At 48.8% G+C, this 12,909-nt stretch overlaps 1 protein-coding gene across 1 annotated transcript in view; it reads right to left on the bottom strand.

The window, feature by feature from the left end:
• Positions 1 to 12,909, bottom strand: part of LOC101640057 (ATP-binding cassette sub-family A member 17-like) — a 69,255-nt gene that overhangs the window by 35,478 nt on the left and 20,868 nt on the right. The window contains exons 8-12 of the mRNA XM_045286033.1: positions 7,009 to 7,182; positions 6,009 to 6,274; positions 4,831 to 4,890; positions 3,643 to 3,772; positions 2,205 to 2,359 (exon numbers count right to left, since the gene is read on the bottom strand). Coding sequence (XP_045141968.1) covers positions 2,205 to 2,359; positions 3,643 to 3,772; positions 4,831 to 4,890; positions 6,009 to 6,274; positions 7,009 to 7,182 — 785 coding nt within the window. The remainder of the gene's footprint in view (positions 1 to 2,204; positions 2,360 to 3,642; positions 3,773 to 4,830; positions 4,891 to 6,008; positions 6,275 to 7,008; positions 7,183 to 12,909) is intronic.

Here is a 12,909-nt window from a genome sequence, read left to right as displayed (position 1 = left end):
TGGAGGGTGGGGTGGAAAGGGGGAACCCATTCCAAGGATCTACATACAAACTCCTCCCTGGGGGACGGACAACAGAAAAGTGGGTGAAGGGAGTCATCGGACAGTGTAAGATATGACAAAATAATAATTTATAAATTATCAAGGGTTCATGAGGGAGAGGGGGGCGGGGAGGGAGGGGAAAAATGAGGAGCTGATACCAAGGGCTCAAGTAGAAATCAAATGTTTTGAGAATGATGATGGCAACAAATGTACACATGTGCCTGACACAATGGATGGATGGATTGTGATATGAGCTGTACGAGCCTCCAATAAAGTGATTTACAAAGAAAGAAAAGAGACTCCTTCAATAGATCAGGCCTGTCAATGAGCACCACACAGCTGACACACACACTTCCTGGTGAAAGACTGACAACTTCTCCCCGCCAGGATGGCTTACAATAAAAGAGAGAGCGACAGGAAGGAGATGAAGGTGAGGAATGGAAAGTAGAAAAATGAAACAAGACAGAAAGTCAAAGGAAGGAAGGAGAGGAAGTGAAAAATGCAGAGAGGATGTGCGGTGAGGAGGAATGTAAAAGGCTGCTGTGGGACACGGGTGGGCAGCTCCTTATGAAATCAGACCTAGACTCGCTATCTGACCAGCCGCTCCACTCCTAGGAGCACACCCAGAAGGAGTGAAACACATGCACAGATGGTTCATGGCAGTATTATTCCCACTGACCCCAAAGTGGGTCAACCTGAACGTCCATCCACGGCTGGAAGAATAAAGGACTTGTGGTCTGTCCGGGCGGTGCAATGTTACTCAGCCGCCAGAAGGAGGGAAGTACTGCCACATGCTACAGCATGGGTGAGCCCGGAAACCAGACAGAACAGGCTCTGTGTTGTGTGAGTCCTCCTGTCCGGAATCTCCAGCACAGAAAGGGGCTGGAAAGAGGGAGTGAGCAGCACGGAGTGACTGCCTATTGAGTACTAGGCTTCTTTCGGGGAGTGAGAATGCTCTGGGTTTAGGCAAGGAGGGAGGCTGCACAATGCTGGAGTGCACTGAAAGCCACTGGCTTGTACACTTTAGAATAGTTAAAACAGTGACTTATGTGGCATTAAAATAAAGTATACATTGAGAGCCACCACCCTCGAGTCAGCTCTGACTAGTAGTGACCCTGCTGGAAGCAGCAGGATGGCCCAGGGAGCTTCCAGAGCCGTACGTCTTCAGGGAAGCAGACATCTTTCTTGTACTGAGTGGTTGCTGGGTTAGAACCATGGACGTTTTTGCTGTGGGAAGAAGAACCAAGTTTTTGATCCTGCTAATTGTGGACCTTCTACCACTGGCTGACTTTCCAGAGCCTCTTATGTTACTTTCTGTAGCATCCTTCTGAGCGTCAGTTGCTGTCTCATGACCATCGTAAGGCAGAAAAGTGACCTGACACAGAGTAACCAAACCAAACTCACTGCCACCGAGTCCATGAGGACTCCTCGTGACTCTCTAAGATGGGCTAGCGCTTCCCCTGTGAGTTTCCAAGACCGTAACTCTTTACAGGAGGAGAAAGGCCTGTCTTTTGCCCACGGAGCTGCTGGTGGTTTTTGAACTGCTGGGCCTTGCAGATCTCAGCCCAGCCCGTAACCATTCCACTCTCAGGGCTCCTACAGAAGGGAATCTATGCACACTGTTGGGGAAGCAGGCCTGGAAAGCAATTGGAGGAGACAAAGAAACAGAAGAGCCCTGTTTCATGTTGGTGCCTGCGTGAACAGTGATTGAATACAATTAGATCCATGTACAGCAAGCAGTCATTTAACAAAAACAACAATCAGGAGACCATGCTACTGTCCGCTGTGGACTGTATTCTTTGTCCACCTACTTTCAGTGGAAAAAAAAAAAGCTGTAAGATTAAAAAAAAAGAATGTACAAATGTGCTTCACACAATTGATGTATATATGGATTGTGATAAGAGTCGTATGAGCCCCAATAAAACGATTTTTTAAAAAAAACTAAAGAACCACCAACTTTTCAGTTAGCATCCAATGTGTAAGCCACTGAGTCACCAGGGCTCCCTAAATTATATAATAAACACATAAAATATAATAATTTTAGAAACTTTAATCAGAAGTCTTGACTTAAAGCCCACTCCCATACCCTGCCCCTTTTCTGAGGAGGCTTGTCAGAAAGCCCTGGTGGTGGACACAGAGGAGCAAGTTCTACCCTACTGACTCACCTGAGCATAGAAGTACAGGTGTTCTGTCACTGTAAGGGCATCAAATAGGATGTCATGCTGGGGGCACCAGCCCAAGCTCTTCCGAACTTGATCCATGTCTTCAGAGATCTTGTTGCCATTGATATAAACCTCTCCACTTGAAGCTGGGAGGAGGCCTGGAACCAGCAAAGACATGTCCCAGAATTCCTACCCACCTGGGCACAGGACAGAAGGGCTGGAGGGCTCCTTGTGGCCATTGGCCCCAAATCCTGCCAGCTCCCACACAGATAGGAGCAGTGCAGGCCCTATGGGTTCTGACCACTGGCCTCCCTGCGTAGTGCTGGACCTGACCAGACCTGCCTCCTTGACTGCCTGGCTATCCTGCAGGAGCCAAGGACCTCAGCAGGAGGCCTTCCCTAATTGGTGGTCACGATCACTGCCAGCTCAACCAGGCCTGTGCCCGAAAGAGGACCAAACCGGGGGACACCAGTGTGCACTGGTCCAGAAGTGTGTAAGGCCACCCCCCAGTATGCACCTTCTAGGCCAGGAGTGGGTTCCTGGGGCCCGTTTCCACCTCTTTGCTGCCCTCTGCTGTCCTGGCTGGAGCGTGCACCTGTGGCTCAGAGGCAGGCAGGGTGGTTGGGGGCTCCCTGGAGGTAGGGGCTCTGTGGGGGTCAGGGGACAAGTCGCTTTCCGAGCTCTGGGCCAAGCACTATGTATTTGGTGGTGGTATGTGCCGGTGACCCTGCAGGACCGAGTGGGGCAGCCCCAGAGGGTTTTCCAGGCTGCATGGTCGCCAGCCCTTGTTTCCTCTGGACTTACTGGTCAGTTAGCCGGTGAGTTGCGTAACCATTGTGCCAACGAGGTGCTTTCCTGATTCCAAGTGACCCTCTAGGACAGAGCCGAGCTGCTGCAAAGGGGTCTGTGGCTTTCCATCTTAGTGGTAGCCTCGTCCCACTGAGGGACAGCCTCATCTTTCTCCTGAGGAGCAGCTTGTGAGTTCAAACCACCACCTTTTGGTTAGCAGAGCAATACTTTCAGGAGTGCTGACGGAGGAGTGGTTACCAGTTGGGCTGCTAACCGCTAGGTCAGCAGTTCAAAACCATCAGCCACTCTGCAGGAGAAAGATGAGGCTTTCTACTCCTGTAAAGAGCTGCAGTCTTTGAAAGCCAGAGGTGTTCTGCCCTGTCCTGTAGAGCTGTGAGGAACCGGCAGTGAAAGGGCAGCGCTTAACCCACCGCACCACCACGGTTTAGACTGCCGACTGCCACCAGGATCCTGTGTGGGGTTTCCAGGGCTGCCCCTCATATTTCTCCCACAGAAGGGCTGGTGGGTTTGAACCCCCACCTAGAGGTTAGTAGTCTGACACCTTCCAGGCAGAGTCACCAGGGCTCCTTCCTAGACAGTACCAAGACCCCCGAGGGTGGGCTTCCTTGAGGGGCTGGCTGGCCAGACGCACCTGTGAGCACAGAGCAGGTGGTGCTCTTCCCCGCACCGTTGTGTCCCAGGAGCACCGTGATCTGCCCCTGGTACAGATTCAGCGTCAGGTCCCTGACCGCGGTGGTCTTCTTCCCCCCAGTCTGAAACACCTGTGGAGAGATGGGTGGGACCTGCAGGGCAACTGTCACACTTGCAGGCAGGGCTGGCCACGCCATGCTACTCCTTCCCTGCTTGCTGTGGGAGGCTGGGCAGGTGGTGGGGGTGGTGGAGGATAAGGTAGTGGGGGGACTGTCTGGAGCGTCTGAGGAAAGGGAATGGGAGGACTCCAGGGAGTGCTTCTTGGAGGGGCCCGAGGACCTGGCACAGGGCTTACATGCTAGAAGCACTGGCAGGAGCCCTGCTGTGCTCTGCCCTCGGGTGCAGCCTGGGCGAGGGAGGGCATAAACACAGCAGCCTGCTTTCTAGGCCAAATGGTCTAGTGTTCCAAGTCCCATTTTCCCTAGTCTTATCCCACAGCAGAGCAGCAGGGGGAGCCTCGCAGAGACCCGGCCTTTCTCCTCCTCACCAGGTCGGAGTGGACACCTGGCGCCGCACTGCAGCGGGGCGGGAACCATCTCGTGGTGGGGGTGGCTGGGCACTGCCGAAACGAATTGGCAAGCGCCCCTGCTTCCATTTGATCCTGACTGTTGTCAGTCGGGTCGACAGGGCTGCTCCCTGACTGCTCTGCCCCTTGGCGTTGAGGTGGCCCTAGTGACATAACTCTGGACACGCAGAATGAGGGAACAGCTACAGAAGGGCTTCTATGGACAGACGGTGGAGGAAAGGGAGGGGGAGTAGAAGGAAGGAGGGTGGATTCTATTTTTGATTCCTTGGTTGTGACCAAACTGGTTGGAATCAATTCAAATGCAGGGCGGGCAGGGGTGGGGGGTGGAACAGATAAGGTACTGAACAAAGTCAGCTGTCAGCCGCTCCTGTATCCCAGGGGTGAGGGTGGCACTGGGAGGGGCCCTTCCTAGAATGGATCCTCCATCCAGTCGTGTCACTGTCGGACAGGAGATGAGGCATTTTCAGGCATTTACTCTCTAACTCCACCAAGGGAAATGAAAATTCCCTGTCACAAGATGTACTGTGCGGTGCCGCACGGTCAGCCTCAAGAGAGGCCTGGGCTGTTGGTGAAGTTCCCAGCCGGTGGTCTGGGTGTGAGTACCTTGTACAGATGCAGGATTTCAATGCCTTTCGTCAAACCCACAGGCTCTTCTTGAATAAACTTGCTCTCCGGAGATTTGGGGTGGTCGAGCTGTGGTGTGGAGATCGTCACAGGTATGGATCTTCTGTGCCAGTAGAAAGGCTGAAGAGGAAGTCAGCAGATGCATTAATACATTTATGTAAACAGTCTCTGTTTTGGTTCATTAAATTCCCCTTTTCCCAAGGACACCGGACTTTCTGGGGCCACCGAGTCTGGATGAAACCCCGAAACTATTGCCCCGAGATCATCTTTAAATCAGAAACCAAAAATATCTCCCTACAGTCTTCTTGAAACTGAGCAAGGTGGTGGTGGTGGTGCTCGGGGGCTAGCAAGTCGGATCCCACAGAATGAAACCCTGCCTGGTTTTGCGTCATCCTTGCAATTATTGCACGTTTGAGGCCGTTATTGCAGTCACCGCGTCAGTCCACCTTGTGAGGATCTTCTTTTTATCTGCTGCCCCTCTACTTTACCAAGCATGATGTCCTTCTCCAGGGACTGGTCTCTCCTGGTCACACATCCAAAATACGTGAGACAAAGTCTCACTAAACGTGCTGCGCAGGAGCTCTCTAGCCCCATTTCTTCTGAGACAGATTTGTTAGTATTGACAGCACGCTTCTCCAGCAGCATCATTCAAATGCATCCCTTTGCCTTCGGTTTTCTTGATTCAGGGTCCAACTTCCACATGCAGAGAAGGCAACAGAAAATGCCATGGCTTATGTCAGATGCACCGCAGTTCTCCAAGTGACATCCTGGCTCTTTGTTACTTTAGAGAGGTCTTGTGCAGCAGACTTACCCAATGCGATTTATAGTTTGAATGCTTGTGTGCTGTTTCCATGAGCGTCGATTGTGGATCCAAACAAGATAATAATTCTTGACAACTTCGATCTTTTCTCCATTTGTCATGATGCTATCCATTGGTCCATTTGTGAGGGTTTGTTTTCTGAGCAGTTGTCTACCTTACCTAGTAGAACATGTCTGCTTGAGAATTGCACTCTTTCATAATGACCCGACCGAGGATGAGAAGCGGTCTTTCCTATACATTCTGTGGGTTAGACCTTGAGCCGCTCTAGTGACCGTGGACAATGGGTTATGGGGAATCAGGTTAGAGCTTTCCTGGAGCTTGAGATTTCGATCCAGACTCTACCACTAAGGGGGGCAAGAGTACTGCCAACAGTCAGGATGCGTTCTAGGACCCTAGTCTGAAACCCGGTAGCATCAGGGTCAGGGCTCACCTTGACGACGAAGTACCAGGGCTTGGGTGTACCATAAGCCCCTGGTAGGATGGACTCCAGGTACCAGGCCACCAAGCCATAGAAGAAAGCGTCAAACAGGAGCATGAGCAGCACTTGAGCGAAGCTGAAGTCTCCACGCACACTGCCGATGTTGCTCCATTGTAGCCCTTCGCCTGTGAGACGGAAGGAAGAGTCACAAAGCCGGTCACAGCCAGGACAGGGGAGACTCTCAGTACCTGAACTTCCCAACCAAGCAGCCGCGAACCAGACCAAGGCCGACAGGCTTCTTGTGTCCGCAAGGTTCGGGACAAACGGTGCGCACAGGAAAGGAAAAGGTGGGAATGGAAATTTCCTCCAGGTGAGGGAACATTCTCAGTATTGCCAAAAGGGGGCAGCAGTTTTGCCAGCTGCAATGGAACAACAGCCCTTCCGTGTTTGGTTTATTCTTCCTTCAGTTTTAGGGCAAAACTTCCTACTTGGCCTGTGAGTCGGCTCTCTTCCTGCTCTCCCAAAGGAGGGGAGCTGGGACCAAGGATTACAAACAGGTGCTTCAGCCACCATGTCTCCTCAGCATTTACCAAACCAACCTCACTGCCATCGAGTTGAGGGCTGAGTTTCCTATCAAACCTTTTTCAAGCTGCCCTGGTCAAGTTGATCCCGTCTGCATAGATGTCTGAAGAGAACACAGTGCTCCAGGCAGGTGTTTTGTACTAGTTAGGCCAATCCACTGTTTGGTTTGTAGGAAGCTCCCAGCAATGTTTGAGAGTTTAGGCTTAAAGTTGATCTCGGGGGAATTGTTTCTGAGGGGGGAGGGACAGTCGTTCTTTTAAATTGAAGGCCAGCTGGCCTGTTAGCCCTGAGGAAGCATCAATGCGGCTCAGAGAGCCCAGGGAAAGCGAATGCTTACCTTTTGCCTCTGAGAAGGCTATGAATCGGATCCCCAGGGCCATGGCGACGTTTGAGAAGAGACAAGAAGTGATCTTTTGTAGGTGAGTCCTCTCGGTGTAGCTGAAACTGATGTAGAGGTACGGGAGGTAGGTGAAGAAGAAGAGGAGTCCCCCCACAGACGTGGCCATGTGGGCTGCAAGTTCAGGAGGAAGAACACAGAGAACAGGTGCATAAACAAGGTGTGAAAAACAGCAACCCGCATAGACCCCATCCTCCCACCTCTTTGCAGGCGAGGCAGTGCTTCAGAAGGGAAGTCCCTTCTAAGACATTGGGGATAGGCACTCTCTACAGCTGGGCTCTCACCACTGAGAGATGATGCGCGTTTGTGGGGCCAACAATGAACCAAGCCTCACCAAAAGCACAGGACAGAAGGCCAACCATGCTTCCACTGAACTTCATCAAAAAGTGTGTGCCGCCAAAGTCAATACCAAGAGAAGAGACAGAATGGAAAAAAGCGAATGTAAAACACACGTACAGTCGACAAGGGCTTCCTATCTGAAACCTACCAAGAACTTCAACAAAAAGCTCCACAACAAAAAGACAGACAAAGCTTTGGAAAATGGGCGAAGGACTCGAGGAGACCTCCCTCCAACGACATACAGCTGCCAATGAGCCACAAAAGGTGCTTAAGCACTCACTAGTCATCAGGGAGATATACGTCAAAGCCGCAATGTTCCAAAACCCTTCGCTAGAGTGCCCATTTGGATTCAACTTCTGGCAGATCCCCTCTGGCCACAATCAAGGGATGCAAACAGCCTTACTATCAGATAGAGATGATTGTAAACTTGATTATGGTGGATGGAACTTTGGTGTACTATGATATCTGGTCCGTTGACCTTCCGCTTGAGTCATTCTGAATTTGCTCTAGGTTTACACATTTCTCGTTTGTTCCTCGACAGAAGTTTACTTTCTGGCTTATTTTAATATTTCCGATGGTTTTTCTTCCTTTTTCCCCCCGTTTTGTTTTGGTTTTGTTTGTGATATGTTTCCCAGTTTATGAAGCACATAAGGGGCAGATGTTTAGCTCATCAGGAATATGGCAAGGAAGGAGATTGAGGGGAGTTGGGGAACAAATAATGAACATGGGAGGGGGACAGTGCACTAGAATCTATTGTGATGATGTATATACCACTCTTTTTTAAACGCAACTTAGTTATAGAAGTGTATGATATGTGAATTTTATATCAATAAAACATTGGGGGGTGGGGAGCCACACAAACCACAATGAGATGTCACTTCAGATCCACTAAGATTTGAAAAAAGAAAAATAACCAGTGTTTGGGAGGATGTCCCAAAATTGGAACCCATGTGCTTTGCTGATGAGATTGGAAAATCAGGCAATCACTGTGGGAAATGACTTGGCAATTCTTCAACAAGTTCCAGAAGTTCCGCATTGTTGTTACATGCCATCGAGCTGATTCCAACTCAGAATGACCTCAGGTGTAGCCGAATGACACGCTGCCCCTTCCTGCACCGTCCTCTCCATCGCAGGCAGGTTGGGTCCATTGTCGCCTCCCCTGTGCCAATCCATCTCGGTGAAGGTTTTCCATTTCTTGCTCACCCTCTGCCATTTTACCGGGTTTCTGAGACTGTCACTGTTTAAGGGAACAGAAATCCCAGTCTTTCTCCTGAGGAGCTGCTGGTGGTTTTGAATTCTGACCATGCGATCGCAGCCCAACGGAGTATCCACGACACCCCCCCCAGTAATTCCATTCAACTCCTAGGTACTGAAGAGTAAGTCAAAAAATATTGCTGGTAGGGTTACAGTGAGTACATGCACAGATTTATGGCAAACAAATGTATTTGAGCATATTTCTGTGATCAGTGGACGGCGGCAGCCACGTTCTCTCAGTCACCCCCTTGTCTTAGTCTGATTAGTGTCCGTTCACAGAAAGGTCCAGCCCAGCAGTAGTTTCCAACAGGACCTGTTGGACTCGTTAAATTCAAAGTAGAGAGGTCACCTCCGAAGGTTGTGACGACTGTTTTTTGGAATCCAAAGGGAGTCAACTTGATAGATTTTTCTAGAAGGACACAAGATGATCAAAGGATTCATTATGCGGACGGTTCAAGACAATTGGCAACTCCACTGGTAAGAAAAAGTCCAGGAAAGTTGCAGTGAGGAATGTTTTCCCATCATGACAATTCTTTTTGTCCTTACAATACCATCCACCAGGGATGCATAATAAAAGCATTGTGTTTAAGAGTCCTCTGAAGTGATTCTTTCCTTTGCGGGAATAACCCCCCAACATGAAAACGTTTCCACATTTTAGAAATTGTGGGTTTTCTTTTTATCATTTCTTGTGTGTATGTTTGTGTGTGTGTGTGTGTGTGTGTATAGAATATTTTTTCTACACTTCTTACTCATCCACAGTTTGGTTCCAGGTAGCTGCTTATCTGACAACAGGCATAAGCAGACTAGTGACCTCCCAATGATGACCTTGTCCTTGCCCCTGATACCTGCGCCTATCCCCCTTTAGGTGGCAAAGGGGACTTTCAATTGTATTGAAGAGTCTGTGACGGGGAAGTGATGCTGGGTTGTTGGTGGGCCAAGTGGTGTCGTAAGGGAAGCAGGAAGGCTAGAGTCAGAGGAGATGTGTTCAAAGGAGCAAGTGGGGTGGGTGGGAGCGCACAGAGAGGGAGGCAAAGATTGAGGCTTGAAGATGCTATATTGCTAATCTTGAAGATGGAGGGCAAGGCCATGAGCCAAGGAACGCAGGTGGCCTCCAGGAGCTTGAAAAAGGAAGGAAGGATACTCAAGGAACACAACTCTGCTGACACCTTGATTCTAGTCTAGCAAAGTAAATGTGATACTTTCCACTCTTAGATTGTCCATCTGTATGATTTTCAGGCACTAAGTATGTGACAAGTGAGTCTTGGTGGCATAGTGGTTACATATTGGGCTGCTACCAGCAAGGTCAGCAGTTTGAAATCACCAGCTTCCCCAAATGAGAAAAATGAGGCTTTCTACTCCCATAGAGGTACAGTTTTGGAAACCCATAGGGGCAGTTCTACCCTAACCACAGAGTTGCTAAGAGTGGGAATTGACTAGATGGCAGGGATTTGAAGTATCTGACTGACAAAGAATATTGAAAGCGCCATGGATGGCCAAAAGAGCAAACACATCTATCTTGGAGAAACTATGGCCAGATGCTCCTTAGATCAAGGATGACAAGATTTTGTCTCATGTACTTTGGACATGTTTTCTGGAGAGACCAGTCCCTGGAAAAGAATACTATGATTGGTAAAGTAGAGGGGTAACAAAAATGAGGAAGACCCTCTAAAAGATGGATTAACACGGTGGCTGAAATGATGGGCTTGAACCTGACTGTGATTGTGAGGACAGCCGGCACCTAGCAACAAGTATGTGACAAGATCCCTGGTGGCACAGTAGTTAAACAAAGAAAATTGACATTTCAAACCCCTTAGCCCCTCCTCAAGGCGAAAGATGTGTCCGTCGACTTCTGTAAAGATTGAGAGCCTGGGAAACCCAATGGGGCAGTTCTAGTCTTCTGTAGAGGTGCAATAAGGAGCCCTTGTGGGGTAGTGGTTACACATTGAGCTGTGAGCCTCTTGCTCGGCAGTTTGAAACCTCCAGCAGCTCTGTGGGACGAAGACTGGGCTCTCTACTCCCCTAAACAGTTACAGCCTCTGAACCCCCCAGGGGTTCTCTGTGGCTCAGTGGCAGTGAGTCTGGTTTTGCATGTGGTCCCAGCACCAATTGCTCACTGCTCACTTTCCTCACTGAATTGTCTTGGTCCCTTTGTTCAAAATGGATTATCATCCGTGTTGGGTTGCCTTTATTTTTCCCTTATCAATTGGCACTTTTTTCCCCATTTGCTTTCCATGCTGGCCCTGATGTATTGTCCTTCTAACCTTTCCTCTCTTATCTCTAGTCTTTGACTTAGTTCTTGTACTTGACTGTGAGTTCAGCTTCTCAGGTTTTGGCCTTAGGCATCCGTTAGTCTTAGGCTGCAGGCTCCTTTGATGGCCCACCCCATGCAGCTTTCTGACTGGACTATCATCCCTGCCATATCCCCCGAAAGTTATAGGCGTGGAGATCAGACACAGCGTTTACAGCAAAAGTGAGTTCCCAGGTCCCTTCAACATTCCCAACCACTCAGGTCTGTTTTGGTAGAGCCAATATTGGCCAGAGCCTGCATGTTAGAACATGTCACCCGGTGTAAAGTATTCACATGTGCATACAGTCATCTGCCTGGCTTCACTTTTATCACACGCTCATTTTTGCCTCAGTTCTCCTTAGGCATGAAGCCCTGGTGGCGTCGGTAACATATTGGACTGTGATCTGCAAGGTCAGCAGTAGGAACCACCAGCCACACCGAGGCAGAACCAAAACCCAAACCCAAAAAACCAAACTCACTGCCAACGAGCCAATGCTGACTCAGTGAACCCCTGGGGGTTTCCAAACTGGGAACTGCTCACAGGAGTAGAAAGCCCACTCTTTATTCCACAGGGCTGCTGATGGTTTCAAACTGCAGACCATGCGGATCGAAACCCCAAGTTTAACCACTACACCACCACGGCGTGTCTATTTCCAGTCCATAAAGAGTGACAGGCTCAGAAACCACAGGGACAGTGCTACCTTGTCCTAGGGGTCACTATGCATCGGCATCAACTTGATTTTTGTTTTCTCCATAGGCATTTTTTTGTTTGTTCATTTGTTTGTCTGAAATGAATTTGTATGTTGCTAAAGAATCCAAGTCCGGTTCAGTTTTATTGTTCCTTTTTTTTATAGCCACTCAGACAACGAGTAAGGAATCTGGGGTTTTTTAAGGCTGTGACCCTTCTCTCTCTCTCTCTTAAACATTTTGACTTAATTTATTTAGTTTTTTATGCTTATATATATTTCTATTTTCATAGTTTTTTTTTTAAACTATAATCCGGCCCTCCAAGGGGTCTGAGGGACAGTGAACTGGCTCCCTGCTTAAAAAGTTAGAGGACCCCTGCTCTATAGTTTGCTGTCCCTTCCTTCTCCCTGCCCCACCTCCCTCACACCCCTGGCCTACTCCCAGTCTTTAAAGTCTTACCCTTTCGTGTGAAAACCATTTTTCTTTTTATTTATTTTCCTTTATAATAATGGTGTCATAAAATATTTGTCCTTATAAAATTGACTAACTTTGCTAAGCATAGTGTTCTCTGATTTTGTCCATGTAGACTCATCATTGTTTTTGAATGATGCATAGAACATTGGAGGTACCATGGACTGCTGAAAGGACAAACTGATCTCTCGTGGAAGAATTATGGCCAGAATGCTCCTGAGAGGCAAGGATGGTGAGATTTTGTCTTAGATACTTTGGACCTGTTGTTGAGAGACCGGTTCCTCGGGAAGACATCATGTTTGGTCACGTAGATGGGCAGCAAAAATGAGGAAGACCTTCAAGGCGATGGATTGATACTGTGGCTGCAACAATGGGCTCAAGCATAAGAACAGCCGTGAGCCACGGCGCAGGACCAGGCAGTGCTCTGTTCTGCGGTGCATAAGGTCATTATAGGTCAGAACCGACCCGACGGCATCAAACAACAACAACCCGTGATATGAAGATGCTGGAGTTTGTTTATCCATCTTTCTATAGTCAGAGTTTTTGATTGCTTCCAGCTTTTTGCTATACTAGAATTGCTGCAATCAACATAAGCGTGCGTTTGTCTGTTCATCTTTTGTTCTTGACTTCTTTAGGATATAAACCAATTAGAGAAATTGCAGGATCATAGGTTATTTGTATTTGCATCTGTTTACCGAAGCGCCATACTGATTTCCATAGTGATTGTACAATTCTACAGTCCCACCAGCAATGTATGAGCGTTCTAATCTCTCCATGTCCTTCCCAGCATTTCTTATTTTCTA

The sequence above is a fragment of the Echinops telfairi genome, unplaced genomic scaffold, assembly GCF_000313985.2.
Source record: "Echinops telfairi isolate 266 unplaced genomic scaffold, ASM31398v2 ScPeMD7_5;HRSCAF=22, whole genome shotgun sequence".
Classification (NCBI taxonomy): domain Eukaryota; kingdom Metazoa; phylum Chordata; class Mammalia; order Afrosoricida; family Tenrecidae; genus Echinops; species Echinops telfairi.
Note: the sequence above shows the minus strand (reverse complement) of the source record. Positions and strands in the feature narration are given on the sequence as shown.